At 33.0% G+C, this 20,330-nt stretch overlaps 2 protein-coding genes across 2 annotated transcripts in view; one reads left to right on the plus strand and one right to left on the minus strand.

Annotated features, from left to right (window-relative positions):
- The window catches only part of LOC145327453 (activating signal cointegrator 1-like), a 130,755-nt gene that overhangs the window by 93,277 nt on the left and 17,148 nt on the right, over positions 1-20,330 (plus strand). The window lies entirely within an intron of this gene.
- LOC145328588 (eukaryotic translation initiation factor 4E-like) overlaps positions 1-20,330 on the minus strand; it is a 49,704-nt gene that overhangs the window by 22,122 nt on the left and 7,252 nt on the right. Inside the window, exons 4-6 of the mRNA XM_080172332.1 lie at positions 9,822-9,952; positions 4,046-4,111; positions 661-742 (exon numbers count right to left, since the gene is read on the minus strand). Of these exons, the coding sequence (XP_080028458.1) occupies positions 661-742; positions 4,046-4,111; positions 9,822-9,952 (279 nt within the window). The remainder of the gene's footprint in view (positions 1-660; positions 743-4,045; positions 4,112-9,821; positions 9,953-20,330) is intronic.

A 20,330-nucleotide genomic window follows, 5' to 3' on the forward strand; every position in this document is an offset into this window, starting at 1 on the left:
AGAAAATATCTAGGTATCTAAAAAGAAGAGACATTTATCGAATTTAGGAAACATTGCATATTTTGCGTAGCTCACAAATCATTGACCTTATTTTCAAATATTTGGATATTGAAAGAAAAACTCATACATGTGTAGTCTTAGACAAGCATAGGTAGTACAGGGATGAGACATTGGACAATAAATCAATCTTTTCCCTAGTTCTAAGTGTCAAGTTCTGCATTTTATGGCTTGTAGTTATGGACAAAAAATGGCTGTAGATTAAATTAAGCATCATCGTCTTTTCCCTTCCTGAGTGTCAGTCAGGGCAGATATGTTTTGTTTCATCTGTTTGAAAAACGTGAGACAAATAGCCAGCAATCATTAGATCTTTATTTGCTCCCATTTAATATTTTAGTGGATTGTCTATTTGATATTGCACTTCTTAATATAAGCTTAAGCTTGAGAGTTTTAATTAGAAAACAATGGTTGGGTCACTTTCAGCTTAGACAAAATTACCGAATTTCATCATCGAAAGTTACCTACTCAATCTATGGCAATTTAACACTTTTACTTAGTCCTTTTACTTTAAAATAATATATCCGAAGTTGTTTTCAGTTAAACTATTGTTGCCTCTTTGTCAAAATAATCGAGAGTCAATGAAAGTAAATTATAATAACTTACCACTTCTAACCAGAAATTGTCTAACGACGAGCTCCGATGTTTCTTTTCCAAGTTGATCAACCATCTGCCTCCTTTACGGTTCCTAAACAGAAAATAAAAACCTTATAATCGTCCTAGCAATTTTAATCTTTCAAATTGAAGTGTACTAAAAATATAAGACATGGTTCAGAAAGGCTAAGCTATTCTAACATGACACAATCTTCCTCTTTATTGAAACTAATAACTTTGGTAAATAACACTGGCGATTCATCTGATGATTAGGCAATGTACACACAGGGCAGTTTTAGGTTAAAGATCAGACAATTCATTCATACTGAAAAGTGCCTCGAAAAACTAGCTATTCCTAATAGAATTGTTTGTGACATAAAGCGTCTAACTATAGAGTAGCTGCGTAATTATAAATAATAGTTATTCATCGCTTCTTATTATAGACAGCTTTCCGCGGATATTAAAATAAAAAATTTTAAGATGTAGTAAACCAATTTTGTTAGCCTAGAGAGGACGAAGACCCAGGTTAACAAAAATTGTTAGTAATACGATGCTATACATGACTTTTCAGTATACCATAGAACCGGTTCTAATTCAGCGGATATTAATCGGTTTTGAACCCATACTGGAAAATCTATTTTTAAAAGTAATCTATTTTTTATTTTGTAAACTTGAAGATACTGTACACTATATGCTGAATAAATATATTTTTATATTATTAGAAAACATATTTTTATATGATATGTAATAAATATACTCAAGGATGATTAAATTCATTATAAGCAAAGCTAAAAGCAAAAATTATTCGGATATGTTTCTGTGGGCATAATAAATCTGTCGCATGACTTAAATATAACTAAGGTCCGACTATTTGTAGTTATCTACGAAAATTTGAATTACTCAGCTACTATTTAGAAATGCGTCTGGTCATAGACATACTTTAAATTAACAGACAGCCTGACAGGTTCTTGACTATTTTTTAACAGCATTATTTCATGTAATATTTTATTTTTATTATAATTTTCTGGCCATAATATGTACTACCAAGATATGAGTACTGCGCTTATGAACGACATTAATACCCTTGCAGTGTTATTATTAATCATCACTTTTGGAACATGTAAGAAAGACTGATCTTGCTTAAAGAGAAGATTTACTAACAGAATCTTGTTATTTGTACTCTATATTGTGGTATGAATCAGGAGGAAGGGAGGGAACACTAACAATAAAATTCAATTAAATCTTTTTATTTACTACAAGCTCTAAAAATCTTAACGAAAATATTGGCGAAGTCTATGAAATTAATAAATACTTTAATTTTGTTCTAACATCTATTCCAATATGGCTTCAAAACAGATTAATATCCGCTGGATTAGAACCAGTTCTTGGCTATTCTGAAAAGTCATGTATGACATCGCACTAAACAATTTTCCAAGAATAATAAGACAGAAATCATAAAATTTCGGCCCCTCGGGTCTAACAAAACGGTTCTAATCTCATATTTTTTCATTTTAATATCCGCGGAAAGTCGTTTATAATAGGATGGGATAAATTACTATCACTACATCCCAGAGTATGAATGAATATTATGATTATATTTAATTTAATTACGCAATATACTTAGTTCATTTACAGCTGCTATGTAAATAGTTATGCCCAGACTGTTCATTGTTTGAAAACAAATATTGATTTATATCAATTTAAATAAGTTTTATTAAAATCACTGAAAAAAAATTGGGTACTTTGATATTCATTTTTTATTTAGAGTTTATTTAATTTCTATTTCATGTACCTACATAATTGTCATAATGTACAGATAAAGCTCTGATTCTCTACAGTTATTATTCAGATGCACATTTCTTTATTAATCAATTCGAATGAAGAGCTAGAAGAAATTTCCAATCCTATTGGTTTTTTTTTACAATAGTTGATTTTTTTTCTAGCATGGAGGAGTGATACATTTGTAATTTTGTCTTCAAATAGCCAAAATCCTGCCCTGAATAAAAATTAAACCTTTTCTGAAAATTATTGTCTAGATATTTCAGGAAATTCTTAATTTCTATTTTTTAAAGAATCAAATTCTTAAAAATAAGTTTTTTCAGGTTATATTACTTTAACTAGGTAAAAAATTCTTAATGTTTTCTTTTTACACAAAATGAGTTAAAAACTTATAAAGTTTTATTAACAGATGTTTTTATTCAATAGCGTAGACTACTTCAAAGGAAAGAATATTACAAAATTGCTTAGATTTCGTAAATAGGTAAGTATTTAAATTAATAGTTAGCCTTTATAAACAAGGATAATTGTATTGTTTTGTAGAATAGCTAAGTACATAAGGTACTAGGTAGATGTTTATTTGAATATTTTGAAGATCTCTGAGGTAGACAGACTTATAGCAAGTTTTCTTTATCCTTGGCATGTTTTGTGCTTTTTTTTTTATAGAGAAAATGGATGCCTTCTGGAGGTTGATCACTAGTCGTACATACAAAAAGATAGCCAATTAAGTTTTAGTCTGATGTCTAGGCCTAACCTCAGCCTCGCCCAGACGCCTTGACCATGACCTTGACTCAAAATAGTACCGTTTATCATGTCAATAATTACGATAGTATGACAGTAAAGTTAGAAACTTGTCAAGCATAATTTCTACTGTTCATATAATGTATTAAAGAACTATAGAACCTGATAAGCTTTACAAGAAATTGTCAGACAATGTTTTGTTTAACCGGCTGCTTTTAGCCTATGCTTTGATTACTATGACATTTTTCCTATACTAAAGGGGTAGTTTCACGAAAGGCATTTGAACTTAATTTAAAGAACCGCATATTTTTTCCTGGTTAATTGGTTAAACTACATTTATATGGCATATATTTGAAAGAATTTCAATTTTCTACCACGTAGTTTTTAAAATATCAAGACTTGAAAATCGTCTTTTTAAATTGCATATATCAGAAAAAGACGATTTTTAAGTCTTGTTATTTTCAAAACTACGTGGTAAAAAATTAAAATTCTTTCAAATATATGCCATATAAATATAGTTTAACCCATTAACTAGCAAAAAATATGCGGTTCACTTAATTAAGTTCAAATGCATTTCGTGAAACTACCCCTTTATTTAAATATGTGTTCTTTGTATAATTACCTTCAGAATTATAAATCTTAATGGAAACCAAGCTACTAAAGGTTATAAGTACATATCATTGTAAATTACAAGTTTAACTTGGTATATAAACTTGTAGACATTTTTTTTATTTTTGTCAATTTGTTTAAGACCTCAACAAGCCAAGACCAAATTAGTTGGAAATTCTTTGGAACAATCTTATACACAGAATTTAGTTTTCTTTAATAAGAAATGTATACAAGACCCCGTTTTGACAAGTCTAACCAGAGCAGAACTTACTTTTCATCCTCCCACATAGGCTTGATCCCTTCTTTGAACAGTGAATAGTCGCAACCAGCGGATAACCTAACAAAAAAAAACAATAATATTAGTATGGCAATTTCCCACATATAAACCCAAGACAAATCAAATTATCTTAGTGGATTATTTCAGGTTACGTGAGGCAGATTTAGGTGATATAAGTTTTTATGCAAAAAATGTAAATGATTTGGATGTTTACTTCGTGTGAAGACGTACAGTTCTAAAAGAATAATATATCCCCACTTTGACAAATTGATTGATTGATTAGCCATAGTCTCTTAAGGTTTGGACCTAAGTAGTCATGGAGTAGGCTGAGACACTTTTGTTTAGCCACTAGGGCTATCAAGCTCCACGTTCAAGCACATTATGACTTGACCCGCTATCTCATGAGAGCTACTCATTATTACCTCACCCTCGCCGAGTATGGCAGGTGTCCCAATCTAAGTCACCGTAATGACTTAATTTGACAAAGAAAGGCAGTAATAAATTATTGTAGATATAAACTATTATATTGTAGATTAAAATGACAATAGCATGAAGTGTTTAAGATATTGTTCTCTACAATGTGGTGATAAAAGTATTGTTGACACCCTCAAAGTTCCTAAAAGTGAAAATAAGGAGCCAAACCTTGCTAGGCCTATTCCTTTGTTACCCTAACCCTGTAGGCCAGAGCTATCCAATGAAAACTAACCTTAATTTAATTTTCAATTTACTTTTAATAATAATAAGGGGTGGGGTGGGGTAGATATACCACACTTTTCTGGGATCTTGCCAAGTCAAGTATCAACTGTTGGGAATATCAAAGGATGACTCCATGCAAAATTTGAGCCGGATCCGGCCAAAACCGGCCGTGAATTTTATAAAAAACCGGTTTTTCCGGTTTTTAGGGGGTATCTGTAAATCGATTCAGCTGGAGCAAAACCGGTTGGAGGTACAAAAAATTTTACTTCACATGAAATTTAGCCAATGTAATTGCCTACAAAAATGTACTTCATCATCAACTTGATTGGACAACTCTTTCCCCTCCTAAATGTCCATTAAAATCTCGGAAACAGCAAAAAATCGCCAAAAATAACGCCTTCGGCGGCGAATAACGGCTAAACGGTCAGCCGGAGGCGAATGAAACATAAATAAAGAAATGTCCGCCTCAAAAAGTTGTTCCACATCAAAGATTTGCTTTAAGTCTCTAAAACGACTCCTTCCCCTCCTTTAAGGGGAAAAAATGAAAAAACGTGATTTTCAAAAGTATAAAGTATGCCCACTTCGTGGGTGTGGGGGGCACTGAACCTGTCACCCCAGGGTCACCAAATATAAAGTCTAGGCAGCCCACAATGCTGAATTTTCACCAAGTGAAAGTCTTGTGTCATTATCTCTTTTGAGAAAAAAGTTATTAATTAATTAAAATTTCAAATTGTGATTTTTTGATGGATTTCTTTGATGAAATGACAGGCCAGTCAATTTTTAGGCCATTTTTTGCGGTTTTTAGGCCGTCACGCCCAAACGGTTTGAGATAATCTTACAGGACCTTTTGCCCAACCTAAGTCTGGTTATTTGTGAGGTCTAGGAAAAAAAATCAGACTTACGCAAAAGATTATAATTAGAATCTTTACACAGAAAAATGGCACGAGGTGAGTGATAGAGGGGGCAAAATGAGCCGACCAGCGATTTTTGACGGCGCGCAGCGACGTCGTGCTTCATCCAATCCGGGATTTTTTTTTTCTTAGACCTCACAAATAACCAGACTTAGGTTGGGCAAAAGGTCCCGTGAGATTATCTCAAACCGTTTGGGCGTGGCGGGCCAAAAACCGCAAAAAATGGCCTAAAAGTTGACCAGCCTGTCATTTCATCAAAGAAATCCATCAAAAAATCAAAATTTGAAATTTTAATTAATTAATAACTTTTTTCTCATAAGAGATAATGACACAAGACTTTCACTTGGTGAAAATTCAGCATTGTGGGCCGCCTAGACTTTATATTTGGTGACCCTGGGGTGACAGGTTCACACTGCATGATAGACTCGAAATAAAGTATTACCAAACTTTACCAATAAACTGTAAACAAATATGATAAATATACAAGCAAAATAACAAGTTAATGTTGAGATTCAATTCCTTCTCGTTCCTTCTTAAGCATAAAATGAATTTGAAAATTTTTAACATAAACTTTAATATCCTTATCAGGATGTTGATTTTATATGTCGTCTTTATGACAGGTGAAGATGTTATGAATATATTTCTTAAATTATGTATATAAAAAAATATTGTACGGTAATATCAAATTAAATTAAAAATAATTTATTTTTTTTTTGTTTTTTTTTGTACCAGAATCATCCCTGCAATGAAAGAAGAAAAAAATTTGTTTTGTTTTACATAGCAGACTAAATGTATTATGATAACATACAACGTCTCTTTGTGAGTTCATATTTATAATATTGATTTTTATAAATGAATTAATGAAAAAATATTTGTTTGAAATTTGACTAAATGTCATATTGTATAATTTACTTAATTCTTAACAGTCGGGCCCCTTGCCGCATCTTTATCGGTCGGGCTAGAGGTCTTAAAATTTCTGTGTATGTCCCCTGTTTGATAATAAATTTCCGACTATAAGTGAGTCAAAGTAAATTTTCGCTTTCTTCATCCTTTTATTTAACAACCTTTGTTTTTAGGTCCTTTTTTACTTAAATATTACTAACGGCTGCCTTTATTTTATTTTTTATTAATATTTTATTTTCTACTGAGAGCTACAATTGAATTTTCATCAGAGCATATTTAAATAAATTTGTATCTACAAATAACTTTCTTCTTTAATTATAGTTAAGTAGTTAAGTGCTGCTACTCTATAATTACAATCTTCTTTAAAAGGACTGTTAATGTTTATGATAATTCATATTAGATTTCAGCAATGTGAAGCTGCTTTGTTTAGGAGTGAGGGGGTGTTTGAGCTAATACTATTCAGAATCAAATCTTTAGTGGTGAAGCTACTCTATAATTCACTTTTTCTGTGTGTTAGTTAGTCCGTAACACTAAGGGGAAAATGTAATTTTCTTAGGTCTTATTGGAGACAGCTGAAATATTCAGTGAAGATTCTTTTGACATTTATTCTTTACAATGCCTTTTTGTCTGTCTGTTGGTCATGCTTCAAAAGACATATTACATATTCTCTCCTCTCATTTGTATTTGTTAAGAAAACTTAACATCTGCTCTCACTTTGTGCATTTGACCATTACAAGATTTTTTGTGCTTTGCTACTAATGGTTGTTGTCATAAATGTTTTATTTTGACAATGATCAAAGTATAACCCAATAAATTTTAGCATGTTAGTTTGTTCTGAAATTTTTGCAAGGGGGTACTTTCATGAATAAAAATATATCACAAATACAGTTTGTCAAAAATATTAATAAGAAGAATGTTCATAAAAAAATAATACTAAAATTTTTGTTCTGATCCCACAATATAAGTTTCAAGTTAGTGTGAAACTGCATTTTGATACTCCGTGCATCATTTTACCCACAAACCTGTCGCATAACTCTTTTTTTGATTTGAATCACAAAAAAGCTTGGGTGTCTTTGATTTTTATCCTTATATAACAGTAACATGATGTCTATTTATCTATTTGTCTCAAAGGATCTCGCTAACTGCTAGACAGATATGGTTTTTCTTTACATTAAAGCTTTATATACATATGTCCTGGCCATGTTTATAACTATTTTGGGAAAGGGTACCTCCACAATATAAAAATTGCTCCTAACAAAAAATAACCCTCTAAAATTTTTGAAAAACTATGATCTTAAGTGTAGTTGCGACTCTCCACCCCCCCCCCCCCCCCCCTCCCTCCCCTTCCTATCCCCAAGTGTCCCTAGAGGATTTAAGGGTACGTAGCCGCTAGTCCTTATATGGAAATAACGGGATGTATGTATATCTGTCTCTAGCAAAGGAACTCGTTATCCGCTGAACAGATGTGGTCCTTGTTTTTTTTTGTAAAACTTAAATTAAAAAATAGAGGGGATTAAATTCTAGTGCCCATAATGATTGCTGGGGGCGTAGCGTTTTTAGCATGGCAAGCATCGTTTTAGAATTAAAAAGAAAATAAATGTTTCAGTTAATAACAACCCAACAAATAATGTCTATAGCAATTTGATCAGCTGATTGGTTTTAATACTAGATGTTTTTTTAAGTAGCGCAGCTACTCTAAATCTAGGAAATAAATCTAATTTTGCTTAGAATTTACTTTTAGGTGTTTTAAACGTTGTAAATTGAAGATTTTATTTTGATAATTAACATTTTACAACAATACCCTCTATAAACTGTGAGGAAGTTTGATAAAATTACGTTTATTTTGCAAGCTTTTTTGAAAATACTTCATTATTTTTATAGTTCTGACAAAATAGAATTTCTGTTTAAGTAAATAACATGGCCACAAAAAGGTTTAAGCAGTTATTGAAATATTTTATTACCATTCTTGCTAATTAAATAGTCGTTAACTATGTTTAATTTACATTATTTTAAAAGACAAGAAAAATATTCTACTTAAATGCTACTTTTATGAAGTTATCTTAAACCTTTTTCAAAAGTTTGTTTTATAAAAATATTTTATTTTCCATTGATTTTATTGATTACATAGGTTAAAAATATCAAAAGTATTTTTTAAAGGCTATAGATTAATTTTGATTAATTCCGATTTTTAATTTTTTAAATTTTTTTCAAATCTGAAAGAATATGCCTGTCTTTTTAAAGAATAGATTATATAAAAAAAACTAAATTAAACATATTCAGGCTATCAAATAGTTAAAAATATTTTTTTTTACTATTAAATCGCTAATTTTTAAAATCATTAGATTTTAAGCTTATTTTGCATGGAAACACACTTTTTCAGTCATTTCTTCTCAGCAATGGATCTTAAATGATTATTACTGAAAACTTTTATGAAAATGTTATTAACCAAAACTCCAAATAAAGGAAATAATAGCCGTTTGCGAAAATGTGTGCAAAAAGTTGCCAATATCTCGTTAGAAGGGACTTAGTGGATTTAATTTTTACTGCTTACGACTTAGTGGACTATAAACTATTAGAAAAGTATCACTTCAAGGTGGAATTTTAAGGGTCAACTTTTTTTCTTTTAAAATTCGCAGTGTTCAGTGCCCCCCACACCCACGAAGTGGGCATACTTTTGAAAATCACGTTTTTTCATTTTTTCCCCTTAAAGGAGGGGAAGGAGTCGTTTTAGAGACTTCAAGCATCTCATTGATGTTGAACAACTTTTTGAGGCGGACATTTCTTTATTTATGTTTCATTCGCCTCCGGCTGACCGTTTAGCCGTTATTCGCCACCGAAGGCGTGATTTTTGGCGATTTTTGCCGTTTCCGAGATTTTAATGGACATTTAGGAGGGGAAAGAGTTGTCCAATCAAGTTGATGATGAAGTACATTTTTGTAGGCAATTACATTGGCTAAATTTCATGTGAAGTAAAATTTTTTGTACCTCCAACCGGTTTTGCTCCAGCTGAATCGATTTACAGATACCCCCTAAAAACCGGAAAAAACCGGTTTTTTATAAAATTCACGGCCGGTTTTGGCCGGATCCGGCTCAAATTTTGCATGGAGTCATCCTTTGATATTCCCAACAGTTGATACTTGACTTGGCAAGATCCCAGAAAAGTGTGGTATATCTAGGGTGGGGGTTCTGTCCGCGACAGGGCAATTTAAGGGAAATTACCGGTAGTTCCATCCCATAGACTACATATTAATATTTCCTACCTTGAGGCAAGTTCTATATGATTGTAGAGAGCCCAGAAGTCCTCAACGGTGCTGAAAGTGATTATTTCTCGTTGGTTTGCCTCCCACGTCTTTGTCTTGTCGTTCTTGTAGAACCACAGCGTCCAGGAGTTCTGAAATTATTACATCATTGCATAAACTTTATCAGCATGTCTTAGGTGTTCATTAAAAGGAGATACTCCTGTTTATGTTACCCAATTACTTGGTGCGATATTTCACACTTCTCAGGGAAGCTTGAATGTTTCCTTGGGTTGTGCTACAAATTAACAATTAACCATAAACAAACTTGTGCTAGCTCACTTATACATAATAACCTTGTACACATAAAACAAGACGCACCAAAGAAAAAGAGTTTTAATATTTAGGCATTTTCCTTCAGAAGTTTAAAGACATTTCAGTAAATTTTTAGTGCATAAAAATTTGGTTGACTGAAAATGTTTAAATTTACGCGTACCCATTTTTCGAAAATAAAAAAGTGTCAAATGTGTTGTTACAGTCAAAACAACAAAATAACTAAAATAATTAAGTTTTGAATTCGCTTTCGGGGAAGCTTCTTATTTGTCTTATTTATTCTAGTCTTTTTATAAGGACAGGGCATCTTTTCTATGCAAATTTCGACTGCCATGATTTATTTACCCATCCCCAAAAGTAAAACTACAAATTAAATGTTAGTTAACCTTAATACCAAATTTGTGGAACTGGGAGGTAAGATAAAAATCACTATTCTGTATATACTATGTTAGAGAAATATAATATTACTACGCAACTCATAGACAGTATTGTCCTTGTTTAAATTAAATTTTATGGAGAAAGTTATTTTCCTATTTTTTTTATTCAAAGTAAACAATGTTGCAATTTTTAGATTCGCAGCAACCTTTCAATTTAATCATTTTGTATACGTCTGATCTGTTTAATTTCAAGCTGTAAGTATCTATTGAATAACTATATCTATAAAATTAAAACATATTAAAGATTTTTAATTGCAAAGTTGCTTTATGACTCTTTATACGTCTATAATGCTAAAAAATTAATAGAAGCTTTACTTATCTAGATAAAATATGAGATACAAGCGGATTCGCCCCTAGAGGCCTCTAGGGTACCGTAATATGTTTTCTTTTTAATCTATGTTAAGATCAGGCAATTATCAAAATATCTGCTGAGCGGCGTTTTTATCTTTTTCATTTTTGGCGATTTCTCGAGAGGGTGGTGGTATCCTCCCCCCAAATAGCTATAAACCTTGCCAGGACCTATTAGAAGCTACCTTGTTAGAGAGAACCATGTCGGTTCAGTGGTTAGCAAGATTTTTCTGTACAATTAGACAGACAAACATCATGTTACTTTATCATAAGAATAGAACATCAATTTATATATATATTTGTGTTTAATGAATGTGTTCGTCCTCGTTTATATTATCTTATCTACGAGAGAAGTGGAAACATAAAACAAACATTTGCAGTTCTATATATTTTTTTCAATCTCATAATTCGCGTCATGAGTGCGTCAGATAGTTGTTGCACACAACAGCTGAAAAAATTAAGCATATCTTCATATATTTTGCATTGGTCTTTCTGTCTGTTTATTTATTGTGAAATGTTTAAAATACTCGAAGCCTTATACAATCATATGGTAGAAATTGAAATTATTGGGATAGGAAAAAATAGATCAGACCAAAAACACAAAAATAAAACTTAAGATAGTGATATAAGGATCATTTAATTAAGTTATTTTAAAACATTTTATTCCAAAAATCATTACCTATATAAGTCATTCTTATTAAAATCCTACATAAATGATTTGCTACTATTTGCAATCATGTATAGATTAGACGAATATTAATATTTGTTTAAACTCATCTGTTCAATTTGACCTACACACTTAGGCTAGTTTATATTCGTTTTTTTCTCAAAATATTGATGAATCTTAAATATATAGTATTATTTTTCAAAACTCTTTATAACTAGGATCTTCATTTATTTACAAAGCACATCTCTCTTTATATCCCGTACAGGTCCACACGAATACACAAACACGTTAAGACCGGTACCCACACATTCATGTATACTTGCATCAACATTGATATTATTTGAATTTTTAAAGTTATATTCTCTGAATATTTCTTTAAATTATATTTATCCTTTCATTATTGTAGTTTATGATTTTTCCATCCATTCCCATTTTTTAATTTTTAAAGCAGAAAAAGTATATAATCTAAAATTTTCATAAAATATATTATACCTATAGTTAGAAAATAGAAAACATAAGAAATTTAGGAAATAAATTTAACCCCATGTAAAACATCAATAAGAAAAAATAAAAGGAACTTTGACAATCATTGCTGTGAAAATATGTCCTAGATATAAAAATGTAAATTAATAAGAACTTCTCCGCTTTAGAGGTCGGCAGATCGAAAGGGAAAATAATTTTAGAGGCTAAAATGAATTTGAGGGAAAGATGAAAAATGGGCGGGGGGTAGAATTCGGCGCAGTTAGCCTAAGCATTGAGGTCAAGAGAAAGGGGAAAAGGAAGGATAAGCACAGAGCTTTGAAAAAATATTTAAACAAAAATACACACACACATTTCTAAGGCAAAACTTTTTCTTAGTTTAGGTATGTAGGAGGGAGGCATGGACATGTATCCAACTTGATTGAACATGTTTAAGACAAACACTAACACAATGATATTTCAAATAATATTGGATTCAAAATTAAACTAAAATAATAGAGGCTGCATGAGCAAAGCATTATGTAACTATGTCCTCAGGGCGAGAAACCTGTCCTGATATTCTTTTGGGTCTTTGAAATCAGCTAATAGCGTTGAAAATAATAACACAGCCTAATTCCTACAAAAGAACATAAAGCAACTTGATAGCAGACGAAAAGGGTCTCCACCACGTGGCCTAGCGGTTGTCTGGATTATACATCTATACTTGTACATTTATTGATACAAATATATTCTATGGTTGTAATTTAGCTGACCGTGTCTTCCTTGTTACAACTAAAAGCTGCATACATGTATGTATGTAAATAGATGATTTTTCTAGAGTTTTCTTTAAATACAACAAATGAAAAACTCAACAAAGACAATATTGTTTGTAGAAGCCGACAAAACATCATGATTTACTTACATTCAAATTGCTAATTATTTGCTAATGAGCAATCCTTTATAGCATTTAACTTATCTTTACAAAACTTAAGTGTTTATTTGAAATCTTTATTCTTTACCTCAATATTTGGCTGTTTTGAGGGGAAAATATTCTGAAAATAATTTGAAGTCTGGGTCACTTTCTACACTTGAGCAGGGATTTTAACATACAAGGATTGGGCAATGGGCAATAAATAAATCTTCCTCAAAATTATTCAAATTTTTTAATTAGCATCTGATAAATTATGGGGAAGAGAAGGGTTGTAAATTAATTTAACGTTATCCTTCTCTCCCTTCCTGACATATGAGTCATTTCTGCTCAGCATACAAAAAAAATAGATTTCAAGACAAAAACGACGAAAAAAAGCGATTGAATTCTATTAGAATATAACTTTTATTATTTAAACTAAAACCTAATCATGCTAAAAAAAGAATATTTCTTTTTAATACCTACATTAATTAAGGTAAAATATACAAAATATTTACTCTTCCTGTAACATACTACTAAACATTAAAGTGCAATAAAGACGGGTCATCTGATTATTATGACTTCGCTACTTAAAACGAAGTAAATGTATGTTCTAAAAATACTGTTTTGATTGAATTAGAGTTATAGATTAAGTGTTAAATGATATAAAATGAATCAATAGTTACCACGAGAAAAGATAAGGGCGAGAAGAATTTCTCAGCATCTATGACAAAATTTCAAATTAAAATTGGTTAAAGGGTAGAAATAAGGATAGAAATTTTTCTCTAACTAGTTATTATGTGTTTATAAAGTAAATGTAAATAATAAATAAAATATCCTCAATTCTCTTGAAATATTTTATCCTCACTCTCAGTGCTATTTGTTCGTTAATTTTTATTAAAATGGTTAAAAAATACCACCATCCTTTTTTTTCAAGCATCCTATGCAAGATTAGATTCAGTTTAAAAGTAAAAGTAAATCAAAGAATTTAGGACATAATATATTCCTTGCCTATACTTAATAAATATTTATAAAGGGAAAGAAAATATTTGCTTGAAATAGAAAGTTTATGGGGGATAATAACATCATTTTATAGGAATTTAAGCAGGTGCAGGTGCTACATACAAGATTATAGGTTACAGCATATTTATCACCAGCGGCTACACCCTTATGAGAGGCTATTTTCCATCTTTTACATAAGGTTATATAATTGAAGATGACTTTGTCAGTTTGTCAATAAATCTAATGAGAAATGTTTTTGAAATATATTATTACAATCCTTATTTAAAAGTAAAAGGATCTACGTCTGTCTGTCTGTACCAAAGGATCCCGCTAACCGCTTAAACGATATGGTTCTCCTTTACAGGGTAGCTTCTCATATTTCATGGGAATGTTAATAACTATTCTGGGGGAAGGTACCGCCACCTGCTTCACTACTTGGTTTTTTTTTAATTACCTTCTTTGCATTTTCTTAGTTACTTGATGTAGCTACTAGCTATTCATAACTTTTGATTGATGGAAAGAATGAGGAAAAAAGTAAAGTAAAGATAGACTTAAGTATTTGCTATTTTTCAAAGTATGGACTTTAGGGTTTTTTTTCATAGACTAGTGTTCTTTATAAAAATATTCATTTTAAAAATGATGTCTTTTTTTCTAACTTACTTAGCTTTATTTGATTTTGTGAAATTCATTAAAATTCAACCTAAACTATGATTTTGATTGATTATGAGGGGGAATAAATATTTGTGTAAGGAAATGCAAAATATAGGTGTAATTGTAAGATGATACTTTGACTAGGAAAGGTATAATCATACCTAAAAAAACAAGAACCTTGCTTAACCTAAAATAACGTATCAAAAACTACTTTAAAAATACGAGGAAACCCGCTGTTTCTTTTTCTTTCCATGATCCAATAAATTTTAACTAGAAATTTAAGGTATCTTTGAGGTTTAAAAAAATCTTAGATTTTCTGCTCTACAATTTGTTTTTAAAATACACATCACATGTCCATTAAACTCTAAACATATCTAATTCAGGTTAATCTAACATTGACACATATATTAAAAATTTAAGATATGTATGCAAATTATGTGGGGGCTTTATTCTATGACTGATAAATACATCTACATCTCTTTCTTTCCCCCAATATTCATTTAGAAGTAAAAATCAATATAAGAATTATTTTTCCAGTGTTAATTCCCTCGTCCCTGTTAATATTTCAAACACACTTTATTTTTCCTTATTAGGGAAATTTAAACCTAAACTAAACTTCTCCTACTTAAAAATAAAGTTGCTTAAGTTTAATCAGATAGATAATTATAGAGGATGACAACATCCAAATATAGCGAAGCATAAAAAAAAACATGGAGGGACGGATAAAATGTTAATGCGTTTATGTTCATGTTGATAATTCTCTTGAGAGCTAAAACATAGGGCTACAGTAAGAGGTTTACTGGGCTGCGGTCATCATGATTTGAAAGAACAGATAATCAGTGGTATAATATTTTTGTACAATGACTGATAGACCAATGGACCAAGTTAATCATTTACTGTATGTTTATTTTATTGTTTGAGGTATAAATACTAAATAGATCAGCAGCCAAAAAAATCTTATTTCCCATCTCGTCAAAGACTGACTGATGGAAAGCTAAGGTGAAATATGGAGTAGCTTCGCAACAAACAAGAATATTTATGTATCGAGCAATGCAATTAAAAGATTTAACATACACTTGGCTAGAGTAGCTGCAATACTAGAAAACAAGGTAAATTAAGTCAAAAGTATCCTAACTTTTAAGCTAATAGAAAATAATCCTTTTAAAGATAATATGTCTGTTTTAACATCTTGTTATACAATTAAGTGCTAAATCTTATAAATCTAGGAAAATATGGTTACATAAGGTACAATATTATAAATAATGCTAATAAATTTCTTTATCTAACTTTATAAAGCTCTAAGGAACAAATGTCAATAGAAAAAAGTGGCAGTTTCCCATCTAGCCTTTTTGGACCGTTAAAACCTTAACTTTCAACCCTTGATTGAACATTACTTTGTTAAGTCATAATAGCAATTTAATGTCCTATGCCTTTTCACAAGCCAAGGCATTCTCTCTGTTCTAATTTTTTTATCAGCAGTAGGTACTAATTTATTTTAATGACGCAGTACATCTTGTGGGCAAGACTCAAACCTAACACCTTTATACAAAAAAATAAGAGAAGGGGTGCTTTATTTTTTTTAAATTATAGAGTTTAAAGGATTTTTTTCTTTAAAAATCCACAAAAAGGAAAAAAGAGAGAAAAACTAAAAGTGCAGCGCATTCTTTTAACAAATTGATAATGGGGAGAGGATAAACATTGGCTTCAACAAGGATAACTATGTACAAAAGATTGTTGCTAAAGATAACTTTAGACTTTTATATCCTTTATTATTGAGAAGTAAGGTCTTTTTTTGTCTGAAAATAAAGATCTTGTTAATTGCTTGTCCGAATAACTTATCAGGTAGGTAAGCCTCAAAAATATCTTGATGTGGTTTTAAGGTAATTTCTTGACCTCCCCCGCTCTTTCAGAGATATTAGGGAAGAAGCAACTGTAGATAAAGCTAAAATAATACTTTTTTAAAGGTTAATAGAAATCATTGACCAATTAATATTGATTATCCGAGTAAAAAATAATAAAGACAGCCGAAAAAATCTAAAATAATTCTTAACAATAAAGTTGGAGAAAAAAAGCAGCTTTTTATGGCTTCCAGTGATTAATATCCACTGGATAAGATCCGGATCTCAGCCATACTAAAACATCATGTACAGCATCGTGTCACAGACAATTTTCCACGAAAATTAAAATAAAAACCATAAAAGGGGGGGGTTTTTAATGCAACCATCTCGTAATCAATGTTTAAATGGCACTTAGAATTCGAATTTCGACCTCAAATTTTGCATGAGTAATCCTTGGTAGGTCTATTTTCCCTAAATCGAACAAAAAGTTGGAAAAGTAACGGCTGGCAGCTGGCGGCTCAGCCGTTTAGCCGTTTTTTGCCTAATTTCAGGGCAAATTCATCATTAATTACGTAGGAATCAATTTTTTAAAACATATTTTTGGTTTAATTCATGTTAAATGATAGCAATAACCATTTTTAAAATTTCTTGTACCAGCTGCTAAACGGCTAGAACCGGCTGAAAACGGCTGGGAGCTGCCAAGAGTATGAATAGTTGATAGGGCATGTGACATGTCTAGGGGTAGGTTTTTATGGTTGCTGAGCTCAAAAATGCTACCAAAAATAGTGGCAGCTCAATCATATGGCAGCTGGGTAACGGCCGCTGCTGAGCTGGGAGCTGACAAGAGTTGAATGTGTAGATAGGGCTTGTGACATGTCTAGGGGTAGGATTTTATTGTTGCTGAGCTCAAAAATGCTACCAAAAATAGTGGCAGCCCATCAATATGGCAGCTGGGTAACAGCTGCAGCTCAGCTGGTAGCGGCCAAGAGTAGAATGGGTAGATAGGGCTTGTGACATGTCTAGGGGTAGGGTTTTATGGGTGCTGAGCTCAAAAATGCTATCAAAAATAGTGGCAGCTCAACCATATGGCAGCTGGGTAACGGCCGCTGCTCAGCTGGGAGCAGCCAATAGTAGAATGAGTAGATAGGGCTTTTGACGTGTCTAGGGGTAGGTTTTTAGGGGTGCTGAGCTCATAAATACTATTAAAAATAGTGGCAGCTCATCCATATGGCAGCTGGGTAACGGCCGCTGCCCAGCTGGGAGCAGCCAAGAGTAGAATGAGTACATAGCGCCTGTGAGGTGTCTAGGGATAGGTTTTATTGGGTGCTGAGCTCAAAAATACTACCAAAAATAGTGGCCGCCTATCAATATGGCAGCTGGGTAACAGCTGCAGCTCAGCTGGTAGCGGCCAAGAGTAGAATGGGTAGATAGGGCTTGTGACATGTCTAGGGGTAGGTTTTTATGGGTGCTGAGCTCAAAAATGCTATCAAAAATAGTGGCGGCCCATTCACATGGCAGCTGGGTAAAAGCTACAGCTCAGCTGGGAGCGGCCAAGAGTAGAATGAGTTCATAGGGCTTGTGACGTGTTTAGGGGTAGGTTTTCATGGGTGCTGAGCTCAAAAATACTACTAAAAAAAGTGGCCGCCCATCCATATTGCAGCTGGGTAACAGCTAAGCTTAGCAGTAAGCCGTTATTTAAGACTCATTGATTATTGGGACTATTGAAGGATAACAAAATATTGAATATTTCAGTATAAATACACTATTGTCATTTTATATTATTAATAACAACACCTTATCAATGTATTGATTTAGTTGTAAAACGGCTGAAATTGGCTGAGAACAGTTACCAAGAGATAAAAGTAAACAAGTAAAGACATAGCTTGTGATGTGTCAAAGAGGTGTAAGTTTTTATAGGTGCCAAGCTCATCCCAAAAATAGAAAAGCCCATCCAAATGGCAGCATGGTAAGGGCTGCTGCTCAGCTGTAGCTGTTACCCAGCTGCCATATAGACAGGCCCGAACTTTTATTGGTAGTATTTTAGAGCTCAACACCCATAAAAACCTACCCCTAGACACGTCACAAGCTATGTACTTTTGGCTATTGTTAGCTTTTCTCAGCCGTTTTTTGGTAGTTCTCAGCTCTTGAAACAGTGAAATCTAGTAATTAAAAAGAGTTATTAGTAATATATTCATGAAAAAAAGGTAAAATGTTAATAGGAAGAAGTTTAATTCCACTGAAATAATCAATTTTTTAAGCCTCAAAAAACAGCTGAGCTGTGGCCATTACCCAGCTGCCATATAGAAGGGACGGCATTAATTTTTGTGCTCAGCGTCCAATAAAACCTACCCCTAGACACATCAGAAGCCCTATCTACTCATCTACTTTTGGCCGCTCCCAGCTGAGCTGCAGCTGTTACCCAGCTGCCATATGGATGGGCGGCCACTATTTTTGGTAGTATTTTTGAGCTAAGCAACCATAAAAGCCTACCCCTAGACACGTCACAAGCCCCATCTACTCATTCTACTATTGGCCCCTCCTAGCTGAGCAGTAGCTGTTACCCAGCTGCCATGTGGATGGGCGGCCGATATTTTGGTAGTATTTTTGAGCTCAGCACTCCGAAAACCTACCCCTAGACACGTCACAAGTCCTATCTACTTATTCTACTCTTGGCCGCTCCAAGGTGAGCTGCGGCCGTTACCCAGCTGCCATATGGATGGGCGGCCACTATTTTTGGTAGTAGTATTGAGCTCAGCACCCATAAAAACCTACCCCTTGACACGTCACAAGCCCTATCTACTCATTCTAATCTTGTCCGCTCCCAGCTGAGCTGCAGCTGTTACCCAGCTGCCATATGGATGGGCTGCCACTACTTTTGGTAGCATTTTTGAGTTTAGCACCCCTAAAAACCTACCCCTAGACATGTCACAAGCCCTATGTACTCATTCTACTCTTGGCCGCTCCAAGGTGAGCTGCAGCTGTTACCCAGCTGCCATATGGATGGGCGGCCACTATTTTTGGTAGTATTTTTGAGCTTAGCACCTCTAAAAACCTACCCCTAGACACGTCACAAGCCCTATCTACACATTCAACTCTTGGCAGCTCCCAGCTCAGCAGCGGCCGTTACCCAACTGCCATATGATTGAGCTGCCACTATTTTTGGTAGTATTTTTGAGCTCAGCACCCATAAAAACCTACCATTAGACACGTTACAAGCCCTATCTACTCATTCTACTCTTGGCCGCTACCAGCTGAGCTGCAGCTGTAACCCAGCTGCCATATGGATGGGCTGCCACTATTTTTGGTAGCTTTTTTGAGCTCAGCAACCATAAAAACCTACCCCTAGACATGTCACATGCCCTATCAACTCTTCATACTCTTGGCAGCTCCCAGCCGTTTTCAGCCGGTTCTAGCCGTTTAGCAGCTGGTACTAGAAATTTAAAAAATGGTTATTGCTATCATTTAACATGAATTTAACCAAAAATCTGTTTTTAAAAGTTGATTCCTACGTAATTAATGATGAATTTGCCCTGAAAATAGGCAAAAAACGGCTAAACGGCTGAGCCGCCAGCTGCCAGCCGTTACTTTTCCAACTTTTTGTTCGATTTAGGGAAAATAGACCTACCAAGGATTACTCATGCAAAATTTGAGGTCGAAATTCGAATTCTAAGTGCCATTTATACATTGATTACGAGATGGTTGCATTAAAACCCCCCCCCTTAATAACGGTTTCAATCTTATCGCGGAAAGCCATCCACAATAAGAATCGCTAAAAACTATTCTGAAATGAAATTGCCCATACAAATAAAACTAACCGACAATTATATCAATCTATTGTCTTTGCTCCTGAAAGCTTAAAAAATAATGAGCTTAAAAAAGGAAAGATGCACT

The sequence above is a fragment of the Acartia tonsa genome, chromosome 9 (assembly GCF_053477335.1).
Source record: "Acartia tonsa isolate MP-2025a chromosome 9, ASM5347733v1, whole genome shotgun sequence".
NCBI lineage: Eukaryota > Metazoa > Arthropoda > Copepoda > Calanoida > Acartiidae > Acartia > Acartia tonsa.